Consider the following 23,678-nt stretch of genomic DNA (forward strand, 5'->3'; position numbering starts at 1 on the left):
ATATCTGCAGTGCGGGTCCCTCACTTTTATGACTCTTAAAGTCATAAAAGCTGGAGTAGGCGCAGCCTCAACAGGGCATAGCACATTACTGTGGTTAAGCTGATTTGAGACAAAAGCTACACAGACTACGGTCACATTTCCACCATGGCACCCTTACCTAAAGTGATGATGGCATGTGCTCTAATCACGGAAGGCATGGCAGAGCTGACCTGGAAAGGCAGCTGACCGTCTAGGACATCTGCGGTCTCTTGAGATGATGGTACTGTGGGGAAGGGAGAGGAAACGATTATTATTGAGACAGTTAATGAGGCTCAGGACAGAATGGTGCAGGGGTGACTTCAAAGGCCTTACAGTGATCCACATGAGAAGAAGAAGCCAGAATAGACTGGATTAGAAGGAAGATTCGTTTCTCCACTATAGCTGGACATAACTGGCCTATATCTCCTATGGTAAAAATACATTTCACCTGCAAAAAGAATTGATATTGCAGTAAAAGCAAGGCAAAAAGAACATAAACTCTAGCTTAGTAACATGGGAAACGAGCATCATTTTGTTTCACAAATTACAAAAAGATCACTACTTTTTCAGAAAATATACATGACTATTAATAAAATTTGGTTGCTACTTAATAAAATTCATTCCAAATTAGAATGACCATATCATTTTATCATCTAAATCTAGACATTTCTGTGAATAATTGGAACTTCTATTAATAATTATGTTGTGATAGAAGGTGTCATCCCATCATATTAACATATACAGCAAGTGTTTAAAGAATATGAAGATGCCATGTGAAAGCTATGGGTTTCATAGTAATTTTGCTGAGTATTCTACAGTTAGTGGGTAATTCTTTCTTTCTTTTCTTTTCTTTTTTGGGGGGGGGGATTTGAGTTTCTCTGTGTAATAGCATTGGCTGTTCTGGAACTAGCTTTGTAGACCAGGCTGACCTCAAATTCACAGAGATCCACCTGTCTCTGCCTCCTGAGTGTTGGGATTAAAGGCATGCACAACCATGTTTGGTGTGGGTATTTATTTATTCCTACAACAGCCTGGTGAATACCTCATGAAACCAGTTGTTTAATTCTCCTAGAAGTGAAATCCAGACCAATAGTGTACATAAACAGTCTGGGGGTCTAGCTCAGTGGTAGAAATCACTGGCCTAGCATGCTCAAGGTCCTGTGTTTGAATCCTAGCACTTCAAACTAAATTTGTTTTTAGATGTATGTAAGCTCACTCTATACTGTAAAACGTAATTCCAATCTGTCCTCCAGATTAGTGTTTCCTGCTTAGAACACACACAAAGTCCTACTTCCTCATAGCCAGCTACCACTATTTATGTTTTCTAGTGACATCCTGTTTTAATAAATAATATCGTCTTTCTTTACCCGGAAGATAAATGAGCATTATTGAAGTCAAATGTCAGGTGACAGCTTGTTTTAGAGCTAGAAACAGCCGTACCTGCATCATGCCTACAATCTTAGTTACTGGGGACGGGGTGTGGTGGCAAGGTCACTTGGGTCCAGAAGTTTAAGGTCAGCCCAAGCAACATAGCAAGATCTTGTCTCAACTAAACAAAACCAATTACTTGGCTGGGTGGTGGTGGCACACTTGGGAAGCAGAGGCAGGCAGATGCCTGTGAGTTTGAGGCCAGCCTGGTCTACAGAGCGAGTTTCAGGACAGCTCCAAAGCTACACAGAGAAACCTTGTCTTGAAGAAAAAAAATCCAAACAACTCCTTAACCTAATAGTACATGCAATTGAGTTTTTAAAAAAACTTGAACAAAGATACAGTGTTTTGTTTTGTAATATTGGTGTGGGTCGTGACTGACACTTGATAAAATCCAAGTCCTCCAAAGTCCACAGACAGCTTCCAGAGTCCCACAATGCTAATGCCTATCACTGAATGTGCACGCATGGAGCTGCTGGCAAAGCGGTCTTCCCTTTCAGCTCTAGCCCTGGTCTAGAATCACTAACTACAAGAGCTGAGCTGGCAGAGCAGGAGCTGAATACAGAGAGGAGGTGCTCCTCTCGTTTAAACAGAGGAGAGAACCAACCAGATTTGATTACATGACAATCCATCCTGAAGGGCATCAAAACTATGGCTTCTTTTCTCTGTCAGACAATGTCAGATGCCAGATCAGAATCACTGTTAACAGATGTGCTAACTGCATTATGTGTCCTGACTCACAGGGGTCTCATAAGCTGACACTATTTTTACAGTAGGGAGTGTTCATCAAAATAACTGGCTCAGCAAAGAGCATCTGTATCCTGGGTGGTCAAATTTCCCCTTTTATTTTACATATTACCAAAGCTCAGCTGTATTCCCACAGGGCTATGTTCTAATGTTTAAATAGCCCAGAAGACATGTTAGAATTATTTTAAAAGTCAAAAGGCCAAACAGGCGCTGGAGATATGTCAGCAGTTAAGCGCACTTGCTGCTCTTGCAGAGGACCTGAGTTTGGTCCCTAGCAGCTCATAAATGCCTGTGACTCCAGCACCATAGCATCTAATAATGTCTTCTGGTTTCCAGTGTCTGCATGTACATGCATGTACCTTCCTTCCCCAAGCACACATACACAAACATACACGTAATGCAAAAAACAAAAACAAAACCCCAAAAAGTAAGCTACAAAAGGCTTTTACCCAACAATAGCAACTGAAACTCACACTTCACAATCATCTTTGAAGAAACCCTGCTGTAGGAAGACTAAGAAAAAGCAGCCGCTTACCACCAGGTCTTCATTCATGTGCCCTGCCCCATCTTCCTTCAAAAGGACGTCAGAGAGGTGGTGCTCGCAGGTGGAGAGCACATCCCTGCACACCTGCTTCAGCAGTTCCTGCACAAGTCACAGGTTAGCTGTGAGGGGGCTCACATAGCTCAGATGACTCCCCAAGCCCAGTTCTCAGGACCTCCAGGCTCTTGGAAGGCATGGAAGACCCCAGTCACCACACCCACAACTTTCACCTTTTCCATTGCTTGTCCCACACCACAGCAATGCTTGCAGCAACCTAGTCATGGGAACCGGCTAGGGCAAATGTTGAAAGAGTATTGTGTCTATCATCTTTCCTTTTACATTTGCTCTAGAAGAGCAAAAGGCAGACATAAAATCTGGTTCTCACATCTATAAACCACCTTTAACAGCAGTGCCTTCTGACAGTAGAGGAAAAATGGCAATTCTACCACACACAGGTAGAGAAGTAGCTATTACAACTAGTGCTTCACTTTTAATCGACATAAAATAAGGACTGATGGTAGGTATGGTAATCCTAGCACTTGGGAGGGGGAGGTGGGAAGATCCTGAGTCCCAGTTTGGTGTAGGCAAATGGAGAGCTCCAAGCCAGTGTGGCTACACAGCTAGACACTCCAGATATCAGGGATCTGGAGAGATGGCTAAGCACTTAAAGAGTGCTTGATCCAGAATCATGAGGTCTTGACTTCAGATTTCAGCACATAGCAAGCCAGGCATCCCTAAAAATGCCTGTCCCAAAGAGGGCAGAGACAAGAGGATCATTGGGGCTTGCTGTTCTCCAGCCTAGCTGAAGGTTAAAGCCCAAGTTCAGGGGAAAGATCCTGCCCAAAAATGAATAGGTATGCAGGGATAGAAGAAGACACCCAACATCCTCTTCTGGTCCAAGATATAGATATAGACAGACAGACAGACACACACACAGCAGTTGTTACTCTTCTGTAATATTTTAGGTACAGGTTTTTAGTGTTTCTTATTGACTAAAGAAAGTTCCAGGGGGTCACTGCCACTCAAAACATATAACCACATTTCCGTGCCTAAGAGCATTCTCAAAATCCCAAATTCTAGTACTTCATTGGCTATTCCAAAATACTTAGGTGTAACTGTTTCCACAGAAGTTAAAATTAGGATACATCCTTCTATCTTAGGGAAACTATTGCAATGATATTACCTGTCACATGTATGTCAGGTGCGTTCAAAGACTATCTTAGGAGTCACCTGGTGCACGTGGTGCTAGAACAATATGGTGTCACATCAGCACTTGCCAAGTAGTAGAAAATCACAAACACACAAAAAAACAATCTGACTTAGTCTAGCAATTTTCAAAACTACAGTGTTTATTACTCTTTCTCTGTGTAGCCCTGGCTGTCCCTGAACTCAGAGATCCACCTTCCTTTGTCTCCTGAGAGCTGGGATTAAAGGTGTGCACCACCACCGCATCTCACCTATGACTCTTAATAGATTAGACAACCTAACCATCACTTGTTGGCCAAGAGAGAGCCTAAAATCAACAGGCCTTGATCCCTAGGAAGAGAGAACAGCTGACTTGTATAAACAGCCTAAGACAAGGACCTGGCTGAGCTGAAGTAACTACTCAGAACCACAGAGCCTGGGAAAACAGTCACTGCCAGACAGTTTGGGGATCCTTGCTACACAACACCTAATGTTCAGTTTTGGCACAACTTCTTGTGAGCACCTTCAGAAGGTTTTCTTCAGTTGACTGAAATTTGCTCCTTTATAACTTCCAAACACTTGTATATATTGGGCATCTGAGTACACTAAACAAATTTAATTGTTTCATGTTAAAGTCTTCACACATCTGAATTCTGCTAGGCAGCTTGTCTCACACAGCTTCTTACATGCTACACCATTTGCTTCACAAACCCCTCATCTAAATGTCTTCCGTATAAAGTCCATTTGTCAAGTTGTTTCTAAAATGGTGTCTCTGAAACTGAGTTACAGAAAACGGCTAGGACTTAAGTTTAGCTAGGACAAAAGGGAGGACATGACCAATGCCCTCTTATTCTAGACACTTTCCCCACTGATATAGTCCAAGTTCTTATCAAGAGTGTAATGACATCCACAGAAGTTCTACTCTTACCAAGCTTACAGATACCAAACATGTTCAAGATCGCCATCTAAGTGTTCAGCACTGCTGAGAGAGGCACTGACTGTCTACTCTGATCGTTTCTTGTTCTCAATAAAATACAGAGCACTTATTTACAGAGGACGAGGACAAGTGTATTTATAGTGACTCAAGTACCCTAGCAGGCCAGAAAAAACTCGAGGTCTTATTCTACTGCTGACTGCCACGGGAGATGCTGGCCAAATAAATAAATAAATAAATAAATAAAAATAAAATAAAAAAAAAAGCCGTTTTCCTACTGAAGGGAGCAGGAAAAAGCAGTTTGGCCTGAGTACTGTCATTTTGACTTCAGACTCTATTTTACCTATTGGATGAAGCACAGTTTAAGCTCCCAAGCCCAAGAGAAGCCGAGAACTTTCCAATGGCTCACCCACCTCCTCCTTAGACAATAGAAGCAGTCTGTTATGTTCCTTAATTCTTTAAAACATATACTGCTCCTAACAACAGAAAGAACAAATGAATTTGGTAGGCTGGGCTGAAAAGCTCCCATTTTGTGTCAGCTGACAATGATGGAACACACAAGGAAAGTCCCTTGTTTCTTGCTTGGTGAAAACTGTAAGTGTAACTCGGCAGCAAATGCTTGTGATTTTTGTGCCTCTGAACCCTGCTTCTGCCCCTGCTGCGGAGCTGTCCTGAGAAACGAGGCTCCCAAGTCCTTGTCCTGCAGCCCTGATCGATCAGTGACTTGCTTCTGGGGTGATTTATTAAAATCTTTGGAACCAGTAAGTGTTGTCTCTCTCCTTCCTGTACTGGGTGTAACACTACCACAATTCAAGTTCTTGTAGCTGTTTGTTTCTAAATCCAATGTATTCTCCCAGGCTATAATAACAATGTAACTAAACAGTCTGATGACCTTGGACAGTCACAAGAAGAGCCCACAGCAGAGATGACTTTTTCTAGCACGCCAGGAAGCTAGAAACTGACCTTCCCTCCAATCCCAGTTCTGCCATCAGCAGGGTGTGCACCACTGATCCTTAAAACCTGCCACCAATTTTCCCAGGATTTTACACCAAACAACACAGCACCAGCTATACCATGTTTTCTTACTGTTCAATACTATTTAACTGTGCAAATCTGATGGCCTCCTAACACACATCACACTCACTCAAAGACACACAATATAATAGGTAAACGAAAAATTAAAAAAACTAAAAAAAGAGTACACTTCAAGATGAAAGCAGGAGACAATAATAAAATGATTTATTAGAAATATTAAAATGGGGGGGCTGGAAAGATGGTTCAGTGGTTGGCAGTACTGGCTACTTTTACAGAGGATCTGGGTTCAATTCCCAACACCCATATGACAGCTTGCAACTGTCTGTGGCTCTTGTTCTGGGAAAACTGACACCCTCATACAGACATACATGCAGGCAAAACACCAATGTACATAAAATAAAAAAAAAAGAAATACTGATACGGCCAGTGAGATGCCTCAGTTGTGAGATGGTGCGGTGGGTGAAGACCCCCGCGGACAGAACTGACTCCTAAGGTGTCTTCTGACCTCCACACATTTGCTATCATAGTCACAGTAAATACATAAAACTCAAAAACAATCCTGATATGAGAATTTCCCAGCAGTTGTTAAAGTAATGCTTTACATAAAGTAGTCATTTAGATTTTTGACTATTCATATAAAATTACTAGAATTAATAAAATATTTATAAAAAATTACCAGTTGACTAGGCAACTTTGGAGACACAATACCAGCAGGAAACCCTTGAGTGACATAATAGCACAGGCATTCCAAAGGAATATGATACAGCAAAGGATCAAACACCATCTGCTGTGCGTGGAACTCTACAATTAGGTAAAAGACAATGCTGCAGATGCTCTTGGGATATTCAGGCTAGCACTTACTAAAAGATAGCCTTGCAGAATTGTCACCAGGGAGATAAATATCACTCAGGAGGCACACACGACTAAAAGATACTTGCTTGTGGAACCAATGGCTATCTAAGAGAGTGTGTCTTCAGCCGTCAACCCTTAAAGACAGCAGCTGGACATACGGTGCTGAATGGTGGCAAAAGCTACCTCCCATGCCCTCTATTCACAGACAACACTTCTCAGACTTCAGACAGAGCAGCACGTTCGAGCCAGAGATGGAAGCACAGGAGGGTGTGAGCCAGAGATGGAAGCACAGGAGGGTGTGTGGCCATACCTGCTCTTCTAGCACTGTCTTTGCAGACGCTCGGCAGAGCCCTTGCAAAGTGTCAACAGACGAACTGATGAGCTCCAGAGACCACTGAAATCCATTCAGCTTGCCTTTGATAATACCTAAAAATTGAAAAACCTGAAATTTAACTGCTTATAAAATACACAGAATTACATACATAAAAAGCTGCAGTAAACAGCAAGGTCTCAAGACAATCTCCATTAGACTCACCAGCTATTTTGTCCCGGGTGCTCCTGGGAAGGTGCTTTGCAATATGCCCAATGACACATAGCATATAACCTAAGGTGTTTGGATTTGGAGACTGTTCACTAGAGAAAAGGGGAAGGTGCCAAATTAAATAGCATGCTGCCAAAACCACCACTACCACCCTCGCCCCCACTTATTCTGGATTATTGATATTAAAAGTCAAGTCGTTAAATGGCTTAACTATGAAGTCTGGAAACATTAAGGTGCTTAATGAACTCTGACAAAGATAAACTGCTTAACTGTGATTCTTATTTTTCAACTTGTTCTTAAGCCAGAATTTAAAGCAATAGCTATTATAGCAGGCCATTTCCTGAAGACATGAGCTTTGTTTCCAGCCAATCGGTGTCTGCTAGTGACTACTTTATAAGCATGCAAACCTGCTGAGTTTTTCCCATGACTCCATTATTTTGGTGTAGTCCAGTTTGGGTGATGAGCAAGTGATCTTGGAGAGCAACATCCATGCTGGTGCTGAGTGCTCGGTGTCAGTGTGGGATATCACACTGTTTATAAAAGTGGATGAGAATTTATCTTTCTTGGACCAAATACGAAAAGCCTTATTTAAATAGCGGCTAGAAAAAGAGAGAGAGAAAGAAAAGGAGAAATGTAACTATAAATACAGCAAAGTGTTCCGACCAAGCTCTCACTGGAAGGGATCAACTTCTGCAGTTCCAGGATTTCTCTGGCACATAAAACATCCACTCAGTGAGCCCAGCCTTTTGCATATCTGATATCAAATGAGGTGTCTTAATTTTCCCTTCAGAATAAGTTGTCCTTATCTCCCCCCTCACAAAATACTATTTACAACAAAGGAGAAAATTGCAAAATCATTCCCTCCAAAATTTCCACACAAATAGCTTACTATAACAGGCAAGTCCATATTGATAGGAACAAAGCAACAAAAATAGATACACTGTTCTTTATTTAATGTGATACTGGAGAGAAAGGACATCATAGCATTTAAACATGGCATAGCAAATGAGCTAGAACTTGCTATACCTTAGTGATACGTGAACAAAATTTAAAACGCTTCCAATGTACAATATCCATGTTACTGTTTTTTGTGTGTTATGTGGTAGGTCCATGTTCTTGAGGTTGGTGCTGAGTGTCCTTCTCAATCACTCTTCAGCTTATCTTTTGAGTCAGGGTCTCTCACTGAACCTGGAACTCACTGTTCAACTACACAAGCTGGCCAGCAAACCTCAAGGATCCTCTCGGCTGCCTTCCCAGTGCTGGCATTGTGGCCATGTGCCTCCACACTCATTTTTTTTTTTAAATGGAGAACGGGTCCTGGGAATTGAAAATTTGTGGGGTAAGTGCACTACCAACTGATGCTTTCCCTGCACAGTGCCCTTCACTCTTGTTTTAAATCACTTTTATTTTCTTTCCATAGCATGGAAGGAGATGCTATGACCCATGAGACAATGCCACAGTATACATTTGAAAGAAGACAAAAACATGGCTCCCAGAGCTGGAGGGGTGACATGTGCAAGACACTGGATCTGATCTCCTGCCAAAAAAAAAGGATGAAGGGAAAGGATGGAGGGAGGGAACCAGGAAGAGAAGAAATAATAACAAAATGTGATTATATCCTTCCTCTGTGCCCTTGTAACACACTTCCTACAAAAACGGACTTTGCTCTGTGAAATTTCCATCAGATTAAGAGCAACCTAAAGAGAGTGAGATGTCAAGTCCTGCAACTTTTGAGCACTGAGAGCAGGGCATTGAAAATAAAGTAGTCAAAATGTTTGTTAACTCAACTCACTGGACCTCCTCTTCTACGTCCTTCTACTCTCCACCCCAACACTTGTTAAGCAGCTCTGAGACGCTTCCTTCCTCCAACTCCATTACCTCCACCTTATTCTATCCTTGTTACCTATGACTTAAGTCACTTTTATACAGGTGGTATGGGAGGTCCTTCTGTCTATGTGTTGCTTTTATTGGTTAATGAATAAAGAAATTGCTTTGGGCCTATAGCAGAGCTATAGGGGAACAGAGCTAGGCAGGGAAAACTAAACGGAATGCTGGGAAGAAGAAGGCGGAGTCAGAGAGACGCTATGGAGCTGCAGCCTGAGTCAGACATGCCAAAACTTTGCTGGTAAGCCACTGCAATATGGCGATACACAGATTAACAGAAATGGGTTAAATTAATGTAAGAGTTAGCCAATAAGAAACTAGAGCTAATGGGCCAAGCAGTGATTTTATTAATACAGTTTCTGTGTGGTTATTTCAGGTCTAAGCTTGCTGGGCAGCTGGGAACCCAACACACACGTTTGTGTTTTCAACCTATAGCTTGATCCCCGTAGTCTTCAAATATAAATCTATTCTCTGTAGGTCCTAAAATGTAAATGCCTATCTTCTCCCTTTATAGGAGTTCATCAGCAACTTCCTCCTTGCTATTCTGCTTTTAATGTAAGGCCAAGCTTCTTGGCATGCTGCATTATATAGCTCCCATTTACTTTGTGTCCCAGGCCCCCTACAGTCACACCAGCCATCAGTGTACTGAGGTGCTAGTGCAGTACACACAACCTCATGCACCCAGGGCTGTTTTCTCCCCTGGCTGTGCTTCTGTTCCTTGCTTGCTTTCAAGAGCCAGGTTGGGGAGCCAGAGAGATGGCCCCATGGCGAATAACCCATATGGCTCTTGCAGAGGAACAGAGTTTGGGTCCCAGCAGCCAGGTTGAGTGGCTTACTGCCAACTGTGACCCCAGCTTGCTCCCTGCTGGCTTCTGTAGACACTTGCACTCAAGTGCACATACCCTAGAAAAATATACAGATACACATATAATTTTAAAAAAATAAACCTTAAGTATAAAGTCAATTCAAAGGTCAGGTATCTTAAAAAGCACTTGTTCTCTGTTGACTAAAGATCTTAACATAAATCTTGTATATTACTGTTTATAAAACTCTTGATTCCATCAGCCTTATTGTTCTTAGTAGTGCTTTCTGGGGGTGTGTATATAGGTATGTATGAGCATGGGTGTGCATGTCTGTGGGTGATGTGCCCAGAGCATGTGTAAGCACATACATATATGTGTGGACGTCAGAGGTGACTTCCCCCAACACTACCCATCTGACTTGTTTTGATTTATATGTTAAGAATGCACACGTTTGTGTGTGTACTTGTGGGTATGTGTCTATGGAGGCCACAGGTCTATGTCAGGAGTCTTCTTCCATTTTATTTATTTAAAACAGGGTCGCTTACTAAGGCTGGAGTTTATCAATTTGGTTGTAGTACTATCTGGCCAGCAAGCTGGAATTCTGTCTCTGCCTCTCTCAGAGCTGGGATTACCAAGCCTAGCCTTTTATGTGTGTGCTGTGGATCCAAACTCAAGGCCAGAATCCTGACTCTGTATTTTACCACTGAGCCATCTCTCCAGCTTCCTCCACCTTTCCTGCACTGAACCTGGAGTTCACTGAGCACCCAGGCTTCCTAGCCAACGAGCTCCAGGGCTCCAGCTACATCTCCTCGCTCTGTCCCCAGCACCGCATTAACAGTTTGCTGCTATGAGGGCTGGGGATTCACACTCACACCCTCATATTTGTGTTGACAGTGACACCACTCAGCCAGCCATCTCCCAGGCCCTCTAATAATACGCTTTGCTTTTCAGACTGACTCTCCAGATCAGTGGCTCTCTTATATTTTCAGTGCAAGACTTCTTCAAATTTACTTACCCACTTACTTATATATATATACATTTTTAGTGGGCCTTGTGTATACTAGGGAAGTACTCCTACCACTGAGCTACACCCTATGCAGAGATCCTTTAAATCCTTTAAAATTAGTCATCATCCCCAAAGAACTTTTGTGTATGTAGGATGGATGGAGAGGCACGTGTGCATCGCACAAACACACATACACATCACTACCACCACGTTAGAAGTTTAAATGTTTACTAGTTAAAAATTAATAATACGTTAGACCTGGACCTGGTAGTACAAGCTTGGAATCCTAGTTAGTCAGAAGGACGAGACAGGAGGATTGCAGATTCATCGACATCCTGGGCTATAGAATTAGATGAAGGCCAGCTTGTGCAATTTAGCAAGATGCTATCTCAAGACAAAGAGCAAATAAGAAAGGCTGAGGACACAGCTAAGTGGCAGAGCATTTGTCTAGCATACATAAAGTCATCTAGGATACTTCAATCCCTATTGCGGAAAAAAAAAAACAAAGCAACAAAAAACTAGAACCACCAAACCCATTTATATCAGTATAAGTAATAGTATTCTTTTCACAAACAGCTCTTCCCAAACAAAGTAAATGGGGCGAGTCACTGCTGCATCCCTTTGTAAACCTCATGAGTCTGGCTCAAATAGAAATGGGGTTCTTGTATCTGCTTCTGTGTGCAATCTGTTCCAGTATCGTCATATTGCTTCTGGAACTTCAACCCTATAATTATGAAAGAATAAAAATGAAAATGCCAAGAAACCTCTTAATGTTGTGACTAAAAGCTCTACCACTGCCCTAGCCCTTGTCTTCACAGCAGCCCACATGACCGCACACTTTAGGCCTCCTTTCTACATTCCTCCTCACTTTGGGGTAAACCCGATGGCTGCCTTATTAGGGGAAGAGGGAAGAGAAAGCCCCAGCACTCACTTATCCCTCCCTCCTTTATAAAGTTCAGTTCTTCCTGTAACCTTCCGCAGGCGTCTTCACTAAATATCCCTCCTCTTTCACTCACCCTCACTAGTCATCCGCCTTTAACCTCTGACCTCTACATAAACCTAGATTCAGATCGGTCTGCTCTATCTGAGCATGAGAACAATACTTAGAGGATGCTGTGAAGCTAAACAAGCATAGGGTAAGCCTCAATTTCAGACATAAACATGCCCACACACTTAGGAAATGCAGCAACTCAGGCCAGTTGTGATGGCCACTTTTAGTTATCAATTTGGCTACACCTAGAGTTAACTCAAACCCGAGCAGCTGGGCACCTGAGGGCCTGAATCATCTGAAGTGGGGAGACCCCCTTCCAATCTGTATCTTGGAAGCGAGGCAGGAAGACCCACCGTTAATGTGGGCCACACCCTCTGCTGGCCAGCCACATAAAGGCCACGGAAAAAGGACGACTGCTCTCTTTGACTTCTGCTCTAACTTTCGCTAGCAAGCCCGTTTCGTTCAATGGAATTAGGGTCTACTTTTTTGGGATCCCAGCATATACCGAGGACCAGCTGAGACATCCATTATTCTGGCTAGTATTATGTCAACTTGATACAGGTTAGAGTTATCTGAAAGAGGAAACTGCAATCGAAAAAAAAAAAGCCTCTATAACAGCCAGCTGTAAGGCACTTTCTTAATTAGTGATTAGTGGGGGAGGTGCCCAGCCCATTGTGGGTGGTGCTATCCTTGGGCTGGTGGTCCTTGGGTTTAAAAGAAAGCAGGCTGAGCAAGCCATAGGGAGCAAGCCAGTAAGCAGCACTCTTCCATGGCTTCTGCATCAGCTCCTGCCACCTGCCCTGCTTGAGTTCCTGCCCTCACTGCTTTTGATGATGGACTGTTATACATAACTGTGGGCGAAATAAACCTTCTCATCTCCGAATTATTTTTTGTCAAGGCGTTTCATCACAGCAGTAGTAACCCTAACAATTCAGCCTCGTGGATGGAACAACTACTGGATTTTTGGACCTTCCATTGGTAGACAACCATTGCTGGACCAGCTAGACCACAACCTGTTAGTTATTTTAATAAATCCCCTCTGTGTGTATTAGTATTCAGGCATATGTACTGCCTTGCTCTTAGGATCCTGACAGGATGTCCTCAGCTGCAGTCACTAAGAGCATCTCCCATGCACATTTGCTATATTTCCTTTTAAAATGTGGGTCTGCCCACCTCCTGTCTGTTTCTTGACTGCCATTTTTGTCCCCAGGGACCAGTCTCTGCATCCCTCTGTCCCCTTCTCTTTCCTCTTCCAATAAACCTCCTATGTGAGCCTTGCATGGCGTGACTTCTCTTCCTGGTGTCATTTTTAAAATTACAACTGTGTGTGTGTGTGTATGTGTATACCTACATATATATATTCTCTAAGTCTTTTACTCTAGGGAACCCTAACACATTGGGGGACAATACAAGGAAGACTGCCAGAGATAAGTAAAGGAAAATCTAAGGACAAATAAGATCAAACAAGGTGGATATCTCATAGAGAGAACCTGCTGTCCGCAGAGGTACCTGTATGCAGGACAGATTGTGTGGGGAGCAGAGTGGGACTGTCAAGACCCAGCATGCACATGGTGGAAAACTTAAGAGACAAAGATGAAGCAACCATCGAGGGATACAATAAGCGGGCATTTTCTGATGCTTTCTGAAAAGGTCAAGCATGTAGAAAGGTCAGGAGTGGACTGCAAGCAGACCAGACAGAAGAGACCCTGCCTGGGTAGGCTGGGATGCCAGACAGGAAGGGAGGACACAGCTCTGGGATAAAAAACAACAAGCTTTCCTTTTGCTTGAAATATACATTGCTGGGTTGTGTTCTAAGCAGGTTTTGACAATTTATGCACTCCCCAAGCACGCAAAACTGCCACTTTCTCAAATTCTCAGGAACACTTGGTTACAGTAGGGACTGTCAAGCCTCACATTTTAACCAACTGAAACTTGTGTTATTTTTAACTCTGTTGACTGTTAGAGAAGTTTAATATCAGATTCAGTATCTCTTGTCTATTGTTCATCTCCACTTCAACTTTTGTGAATTGCTTTTCACCTCATCTGTTTTTTGTTAGAACTCATCTCCTGGGAAAGAATCATTAGTAAATACTGGTGGACCATCCCTCGTCTGGGTTACAGTTTTCAATCTGTCCTTTGTATGTTTTCTATGGTGTCATCTTAGTCTGGCTTCTGAGTTACTACAGCAACACCTGGGGATGTGTAATTGAGAACAGACTCTGTTTTCCCAGTTCTGAAAGCTCAGAAGTCTAAGGTTAAGGCTGCAGGTTTCGTGTATGCTGAGGGTGTTCTCTGCTCCACGGTAGTTAGTGCCTTACATGCTGCATCCTCCATGGAAAGCAAGGGTGCTCACACAGCACAAATGCACAAAGGTGGAACGAGATAGCCCAGTCCTGAAAGAGGCACAGCCCTGGCTGCCCAGCCCTTCTTACAGGACCCCACCTCATGATACTCATATATGTCAGTTCATCTCAACGCGAGCTTTAAAAGAAAAACATGCAGCCACAGCAGCTGCTGGCAATCATTTTAACACAGAATCACCCTGCAGCTCCTTAGGCTCAGGGTTGAAAAGAAGATGCAATGGTTTCCCTTTAGAAACCCTTAGAAGTGTGTAAAAGGCTGATCTGTGCCCCTCTAAAATCTCTATCTTCAAGGCCCAACACCTGTAATCTCAGAATGTGAGTGCGTTTGCAGCTCGTGCCTATAAAAGAACTGATAAAATTCAGAGGAGGCCACTAGCACACACCTTAGTCAAATGTGACAGGTGTCTTTACAAAATGAGACTGGACCATTACAGATTCCAGAAAAGACTCTGGGAGCATAGCAAGATAGGGCTCTCTGCAGGCCTAGGAGAAAGCAGAGCTGCAAGAACCTTTCCCGGGACTCAGCAGTCTCCAGAACTGAGAGAAATAAATATCTACTGTTTAGGCCACCCGGACTGTGTTATGCTGTCGCACAACACCTAGCAAACACTAGAGACCACCTCCACTAAAACTTTACATTTAACATTTCTGAAAAAAAAAATCTAGGACTGTACTCCCCCCTTTTTTTAAATAAAATCAATTTTTTAAAATAAAATTCAATTGCTGTAATGAAACACCATGACCAAAACGCAAGTTGGGGAGGAAAGGGTTTATTTGGTTTACACTTCCATATTGCTGTTCATCATCAAAGGGAATCGGGACAGGAACTGAAATGGCAGGAACCTGGAGGGGGTGCTGTTTATTGTCTTGCTCAGTCCTCTAATAGAACCCAGGACGACCACTACCAGCGTAGAGACAGCACCACCCAGAATAGACTGGACCCTCGCCTATCAATCCACTAATTAGGACAATGCCTTACAGCTGGATCTCATGGAGACATTTTCTCAATTAAGGTTTCCTCTTTCAGATAACTCTAGTTTGTGTCCAGCTGACTAAAGCTGCTGGCACAGTAGTGATAGTCTCTCACTGTGGTGACACATACAGAGAAGCCTGTGACACCTATTTAATGCATCTAGGCTGGGTGCTGATGTGGCAGGCTGAAGGCTGAGTCTGAGCAATAGCAGCCTCCTTTTTGGCAGTTATTTTTATTCATTTTGAAATCAGATAGCTGTGTGTTTAAAAACATAAAGAAATGGGACTGAAATGAAGCTATAAATACTCATAACCACAAGTATTTGTACTTGAAAAACAGGCATTCAAAGGGTAGTCACGTCCTATCAAGTTTTAGAGAATGGATATCACAGGATGTTTAGGGGATATCATGTTGATATACATTATAAATAGGAAAACATGAACTACCAATGAGCTCAATGTTTAGTTAAGTTAAAAAGTAACTAAATTTTAAAAGTCATCTTGAGAAGGAGTCTATTATTTCAAATCGAGCAACCCTGGACACCTAAGACTCGGGGATAACTATCTAGAATCACCTATGAGGAAATTAGACTAAGGTTAACATCTGAGAATGTCTGTGAGGAATCATCTAGATTGCATTCACTGACGGTCATTCAGTGGGGACAGAGCTCTGCACAGACCTCTGCTGCTCTCTGCTACTTTACTGTGGACACAATGTGAGCAGCCCCCTCAAGCTCCTGTTGCCGTGACTTCGCCATCTTGGCAGACCATAACACGGGACAGGAAGCCGAGACAAACCCTTTCCTCCTACAGTCACGTTTGTCTGGGTATTTTATCACAGCAACAGGAGAAGAAACTAAGGCCGAAACAAGAGTGAGAAAGCAGTAAGTAGGCTGTGCTGCTGAGTGAGCCTCTCCCCAAAGGATCATCAACAAAAGCGTAGGTGGGACCGAGAAAGCGCTGACCACATGAATGAATTTTTAGCGGTAAAGTTTTAATACCAAAGGGATGAAGAAAGATATCAAGTAACCCATTATCTGCTCTTGAAAATGAGGAAACTCAGGTCCAGAAAGAAGTTCTCTGCAAAGGCTATAGGGCAGAAGTTTAAGGCAATCGATTACTTTCTGTTGCATAACTACATGGAAAAGTCTGTCTCTTGTGTGACAAGCAGATGTAAAGAAAAGAAAAAAGCAGTCCTATCATCTAAATACAAACCAATCATAAGATCACTGTAGTCAAGGTACCACCGCAGATCCTAACTCCTCAGTATAATGTCCACCATTCTCAATGTTATCAAACAGAAACAAAAGCACAGAGCTGTCTAACCCACTAGCTCATTAAAACGTATAAGGTTTAGCTTTTATGAATGAAAATGTAGGCTGGGTGTGGAGGACATTAATCTCAGTACTTGGGAGTCTGAGGACAGTCTGGTTTATAGAGGGAGTTACAGAACCTGTCTCGAAAAAAACCAGAAAACCAAACCAAACAAAAAACAAGAAAAGCTGTAGCCCCCTAACAGCAGGCAGTGGGATGTTGATGCTCCAGTGCCACCCTGTGTTCTGCACTGAACAGAGCCAGTCTGAAACTGGAAAGGAGTCGGGAGGGAGCACAGTGCTCCCGGCACCACCAAAACACTTACCACAGAAGTGCTGAGATCTGACAAGGAACAAGAAAAAAGGGTCTTCACATACATACACTAAGAATCTAGACGACTGATCTTTAGATGTCAACGGAAAAATTATTATTAAAACACCATATGAGGGCCAGAAAGATAACTCAGGTAGTTAAAAGGACTTGCCACACAATGGCTCAAAAAGCATACACAACTCTATAGTTTCTAGTTCCAGGGAATCCAATGCCACCTCTGGCTCCTCAAGTACTGACCGTCTGTCTCTCTGTCTCTCTCTCTGTCTCTCCCTCCCTCCCCTCTCTCACACACACACACCTTTTATACACATAAAATAAACTCTTTAAAACACAGTACAACAAAGAGCAGCACATGGCCTTCTATGAGAAACTGAATGATACAGTTAACGTACCTGAGGCCCTGGCTTTCCGTAGTAAGGAGAGCAAGTAGTGCCCAAGCAAGCACTTGGCTTCTGTCCTCACTGTGAAATTTCTTGTGATGCTTAAGATTCTGCAACAGAAGCTGGTCCAGGCATTCCAAGGCCTTTTCTTGCACCGTGCTTTCACAGTCCATCACCACTGGGATGACTCCCATCAACCAGGCTTTCTGGACTGGCACACAAGTAGGCTGGGCCTAAGGTTGAAAACATTGTAGCAGAAGATCTAACACAGGTCTAGGTACAAGCCAATGAAGTTGCAAACAACATTTCAGCAGACACACTAAATATAATCACATCTACAGGGGTAGGGCTACACTTTAATGTTAGAGGGCATTTTTTTGTGTGCTCAAAGTCCTGGGTATAATACTTGACACTACACCCAAGCAAACAAATAAGTAATTGTACTTAACTGCAAATAAAACATAAAGAAAAAGAAATCAACATTCAGATATCCTGAGAATCCGCAACCTCCCCCTTATGATAAATCAATACATATTAAATTTAAACTAATAAATTAAAGCCATTATTTTATTATTAGTGATCAATATTATTTTGGTTATTCAAGAACAACAAATATTTACTCCAAGGACAATGTGCTGGCAGAAAAAGCCAAAATATGTACTGCTGGGGATGGAAAGCTGGCTCCGCAGTTAACTGCACTTGTTGCTCTTCTAGAGGACCTGAGCTGGATTCCCAGCCGCAGGCCAGGCAGCTCACAACTGTCTGTGCCTGCTCAGTTCTCCATGGGCACTACAAGCCCATACTCACATGGATGCATACACACACACACACTTAAGCAGTAAAAACAAATCCTAAAAGTATGTGTTCTTTAATGCCTTCTCTGATAAAAAATAATAATCCTTTAAAAATTCTTCAATAGTCAATTGAGAGAAATAAATTATATACCATATTAATGAATATGCTCTTCTGGTAATATCTACATATCTTTTTTTTTTCTCCCTGACACAGGGTTTCTCTGTGTAGCCCTGGCTATTCTGGAACTTGTTCTGTAGACCAGGCTGGTCTCGAACTCAAGATTAGCATGCCTGCTTCTGCCTCCAGAGTGCTGGGATTAAAGGCATGCATGCATCACCACCTCCTGGCTACAAATCTTAATTGACAAAAAGTTAATCTAGACCTGAATTTAATCAACCAATATGACTTTGAAGTTTCTGTTTCTGGGGCTCAAGAGATGGTATAGGTGATTAGAGCGAGCAACGTCCCTCAGGCTCAGGCATTTGAACACTTCCCCTCCAGTTGCTGGAGCTGCGTGGAGAGGTTACAGTGGGGAGGGTACAGTCTTGCTGGAGAACATATGTCACTGGTCAGGGTAGGCTTTCAGACTTGAGGGTTTACAGTCTTGCCCCACTGATGTGGGATGCCCCTCTGTATGCTGTGAATACCTTTTATTACCATTAGTTAATAAAGAAGCTGATTTGGTTAATAGCCAGGGAGAATACAGCCTGGCAGGAAATCCAAACAGAGATTCAGAGAGAAAAGGGGCAGTTGCTGGGGAAGCAAGATGTGAGGTATTAAGCCACAAGCCTCTTGGTAAAATGTAGAATAATAGAAATGGATTAATTTAAGTTGCAAGAGTTAGTTAATAATAAGCCTGAGTTAATAGGTCAAACAGTTTGCAATTAATATTAAGCCTCAGCCTGGTTATTTGGGAACTGGCACATGGGAGAGAAACCTCCAGTTACACCCCACTTCCAGTTTGTTCTTCGTTAAGATGTGCTCTCTCAGCTTCCTGATCGTCACAATTCCAGCTACTTGTTGCTGTGCCTCCCTGCCACAGTGGACTCTTGCCCTCTGGAACCATAAGCAAAAAGAAGCTCTCTCTTCCTTAAGTTGCTTTAGCTATGGAGTTTTATCACAGCAATAAAAAGTAATAGAGATGGATCAGTGGTTAAGAGCACTGGCTGCTCTTCCAGAGGACTGGTGTTCAATTCCTAGCACTCATCTGGTCTCACAATGTACTGTGGGCCTCTGACCCCTGTGGGCACCTGCACACACATTTACATACACTGACACAGACATGAGAACACACACATAAATAAAAATTAGAATCAATTTAAAAAATTTTAGTTTCTTTTTCTAGTAGAGATTTAAGATAAAATCAGGAAGTGACACAACATTGTTTAGCATGAGTTCTTAGTTCAATTAAAAAAGAAAGTCATCTGCCAAAGACACTTGTTATTCCCCGGTGGTTGGTATTTAGTTCTCAGGTGGGCACAGCTGAATTTCTAAAATGTTATTTAACATTTAGCAACAGGTAATTATTATGTAGAGTTACTTCTGCCCACTTTTGTTGTTGGCGACTAAACTCAGGCACTTTATATATACAAAGTACATGCTCTAGCCCTAAGGCTCCAACTTCAAATCAATCTCTCTCTCTCTCTCTCTCTCTCTCTCTCTCTCTCTCTCTTCTATCTATCTATCTATCTCTATCTGTCTATCTATCATCTATCTATCTATCTATCAATCAATCAATCATCAAAATATACTTTAGACAAAGATGTTCTCGACTTCACAGTACTCCTCCTGCCTTTTTTATGAATGTTAATTGTAAGTGTGAACCATTAAAGCCAGCTCACGGCTGCTTTTGATGCAAGGCACTAAGCATTTATACTCAGCATGATACTTCTCACCATAACAAGTTCTGTAAGGGACTGTAAGGCTTGCTTCCGCACAGATAAGGCAGGGTCTCGACAATGCTCTTGCAGGATGAACAGGTCCTCCTCCATGAGCGAGATGTCACAGTGTTTCAGAATATTCACTAACACCTGGAAGGTACAGCATGAGTGGTGGCTATGGGACACACAGAGAAAAAGTAAACACAGGCAAAGAAACACTTCAAGTTTGTAGTTTTTAATATTTTAGAGATTATGGCTCAACCCAATTTCCCTATAGCAGTCTACCTTTTGAAAGGACTCTCTTGGGCAGTGGTGGCACATGCGTTTAATACCTGCACTTAGGAGGCAGAGGCAGGTGGATTTCTGATTTTGAGGCTAGCCTAACCTACAGAGCAAGTTCCAGTACAGCCAGGGTTACACAGAGAAACCCTATCCTGAAAAAAACAAAACAACTAAAAACACCCAAAACCAACCAAATAAAAAAGCTGAAAACCAAAATCAACAAACAAACAAAACAAAACAAAAAAAAAAGGAAGGAAGAAAGTAAGGACTCTCTCTAGAGAAAACTGAACATTACAGCTTTACAACCAATTTCACAAACTTACTGAGATTCATCTACGGTCTCTTAGTTCAAAGAAATACACATAAAAAGCTGGGCTTTTTTTATATTGTTGTGTAGCCCTGCTCTGAGCTGAAACTCACTATGTAGATCAGACTGGCCAAAAAACTTGCTTCAGTTCAGATCCCTGCCTCTGCCTCCTGAGAGCTGGCATTATAGGTAAGTATACACACTCCACAACAGCTGTATGTCTTCAAAAGCCACCAAGTAAATTTGAAAGCTTAAAAATCAGCAAATTCTTGTAGTTCTTCTATAGTTTATAAATGGCAGAACCAAGGTAAAGTATGAAAAGTGAGTTAAGCAATACGCAATGAGTATGGTATTCCGAGTTTTTGGGTGTAAAGTGTGTTTAAGGAGGAAAGCCCACCTGGAGTGCAGACTTCCTGACGTTGATCTTTTCGTCCTTGGTCCTTTTTCTCAGCATTTCCATGAAGCATCTCTCTGTTGATGACACCAGAGAATACAGTCTTGAGAAAAGAGCAGGCATGCCTAAGGTGTCACAACACAAGTAGACAGGATTGGCTAGAGACTCACTAGTTATTCTAAATTTTAAGAAAGGAGACTATCAAAAAGTCTTGAAAAAGAAAATCTGAATAATTAGGCATTCACTGTAAAAAGCATTAACTTAAGAATATCTAGGAATTTGATATTAAATCCTGGCTCCTACCACTAAATGAATTTTTAAAAATTCATTTTAATTCTTATTTATGTAATAATACATAAATATTGTGTGTGTAGGGGGTGCTTGTGGAGGTCAGAAGATGGCATCAGAACCCTGGGAACCAGAATCAAAATCAGCTGCAGGTCATCCGAGGGGTGCTGGGAACTGAACTGGGGATGACCTCCTGAAGAGCAGCACCGTGTGAATTACTGGGCCGTGGCTCCAACAGACCTCTTCAACTCTGAATGAATTGCTTACTACTTCTGTTTTGCTTGGTAAGACTCATCAAAACCCAGAGACATTGTAAATATCAGATGAGGTAATATGTGTCAACGTTCAATTTTCTACTAGAAAGGCTCTGGAATTACCAAGCACTTAAATGAGTTTAGATTATGTCTTTGGTATAAATTATAAACCTAAACAGAATGTTTTCAGAACACTCAATAATTCATTAAAGAGGTGAGAGGAGCTGGGAAGAGGCCTCTGTGGGCACAGAGACTTGTCATGCAAACCTGACAACCTCGTTGAAGTCCCTAAAGCCCATGTAAAGGAAGGAGAGAAATATCTCTCCCAAGTTGACCTTTGACCTCCACATGTGCACCACGCTGTGGCCTATCTACTCCATTACACACAGATACACAATTACAATAAAGTTTTTAAATAAATGAAATAAAAGACATGCACTATACATAACTTGTTTAAAAGCAGCTATTCTTTCTACAATATAAGAATGGCGCTGTTTCACCTGTGTGTACACTCTGACACTTGGCCTGTCACGTGTTATAACCACACATTATGGGAGCTCTGGGAAATGTCAATTTACTCTTGTGAGAAGATCAAGGTATGGAGAATAAATGATACCTTGATAATAATATGAACATGGTTTCATATCAAAGACTTATGGAAGGGGCTTAGCAACCCCTCAGAGGTCCCCAAGTCAAAGATGGAAACTGCTTAGAGATATAAGGCGGCATCTCAAGAATAGGGCATGAGAACAGAGAAAATTCAATGAAGCCCAAGTAACATTTTGAAAGTACCCACAAAATTAGCAAGCTTAGCAAGTTTTAGCTAGACTGACAAAGACAATAGTATTCATATTGCTAAAATGAGCTGTTCAACATTATGATATTCCTATCAGTTTTACAGATAGAAAAAAGGAGCACAAAGGGATACAGGAACAATGTTATGCTAACGAATTGGTGACATGAACAAGTGTTTAGAAGACTGACGTTTAAAGATGAGTTAACAAAAGAAAGAAAACAATGACATCTCTAAACAAACTCAGCGTCATAAAAGAATCTCACACCATATACACAAAGGCCAAAGACCTGATGGTTTTAGTAGGAATTCCACCAAATGACACAAAAATGAGTGCAAATCGTTCACCAATGATCAAAAGGTAGAAGAGAAAAAAATACTCCCCCCATAATACCACACTATTATAACTGACAGCAAAACCACAGACACCTCAACAGAATAGTACTTTTAAGACTACAGTCCCAAAATTTTCAGCAAAATACTAGCAAGTTGAACTGAACAAGATTTAAAAAAGATTGTATTATGTCTGCTGTTTATCTCAGGAATTCAATATTGATTCTAATGTGAAATATCAATGAGTAAAAATACCATAGCTTCAGAAGAAAGAGGAAAACTACAGTCACCTTAATATATAAAGAAAAACATTTGCAATATTGAGGATAAAAACATTCAGCAAATTTGGAACAAAAGGAAACTTCCTCTCAAAGACATTGGCTATCCTGCAAAAGCCCACAGCTGATCTCATACTCAAGTGAATACCAAAGCTCTGCCCAATAAAAGACAAATAACAAGTCAAGACTTTCCATCTCTAGTCAACATTGTACTAGAGCCGGGCGGTGGTGGCGCACGCCTTTAATCCCAGCACTCGGGAGGCAGAGGCAGGCGGATCTCTGTGAGTTCGAGACCAGCCTGGTCTACAGAGCTAGTTCCAGGACAGGCTCCAAAGCCACAGAGAAACCCTGTCTCGAAAAACCAAAAAAAAAAAAAAAATCCAAAAAAAAACCATTGTACTAGAGAGTCAAGCTATAGCAATTAGGTGAGAAAAATAAATAACAAGAATCTGGGTGGAAAGGAACAAGTAAATTATTTCTATTTGTAGGAGATTTAGCCTTCTATACAGAAAATCCCAAGAATCCCACAAATAAAGCAAAACAAGCAAAAATTATTGGAATGAGTTTAGGAAATGTCTTAGTATCTTAGGGTGTCTACTGCTGGGATGAGACACCATGACCACAGCAACTCTTAGAAAGAAAAACATTTAATTGGGTGGGACATGGTGCTGGAGAGGAGCTGAGGGTTCTACATCTTGATGCTGTAGGCAGTAAAGTGGTCTAAAACTCTACGCGTGGCTTGAGCAT

At 41.9% G+C, this 23,678-nt stretch overlaps 1 protein-coding gene across 3 annotated transcripts in view; it reads right to left on the bottom strand.

Annotated features, from left to right (window-relative positions):
* Ncapd3 (non-SMC condensin II complex subunit D3) overlaps positions 1–23,678 on the bottom strand; it is an 82,233-nt gene that overhangs the window by 29,507 nt on the left and 29,048 nt on the right. For all 3 annotated transcript variants that reach the window (XM_075966475.1, XM_075966477.1, XM_075966478.1), the window contains 9 exons: positions 20,989–21,062; positions 20,018–20,152; positions 17,340–17,560; positions 7,689–7,880; positions 7,276–7,373; positions 7,051–7,166; positions 2,729–2,836; positions 352–466; positions 158–262 (listed from right to left, as the gene is read on the bottom strand). In XM_075966475.1, the coding sequence (XP_075822590.1) occupies positions 158–262; positions 352–466; positions 2,729–2,836; positions 7,051–7,166; positions 7,276–7,373; positions 7,689–7,880; positions 17,340–17,560; positions 20,018–20,152; positions 20,989–21,062 (1,164 nt within the window). The remainder of the gene's footprint in view (positions 1–157; positions 263–351; positions 467–2,728; positions 2,837–7,050; positions 7,167–7,275; positions 7,374–7,688; positions 7,881–17,339; positions 17,561–20,017; positions 20,153–20,988; positions 21,063–23,678) is intronic.

Source organism: Microtus pennsylvanicus, chromosome 3, assembly GCF_037038515.1.
Source record: "Microtus pennsylvanicus isolate mMicPen1 chromosome 3, mMicPen1.hap1, whole genome shotgun sequence".
NCBI classification, from domain to species: domain Eukaryota; kingdom Metazoa; phylum Chordata; class Mammalia; order Rodentia; family Cricetidae; genus Microtus; species Microtus pennsylvanicus.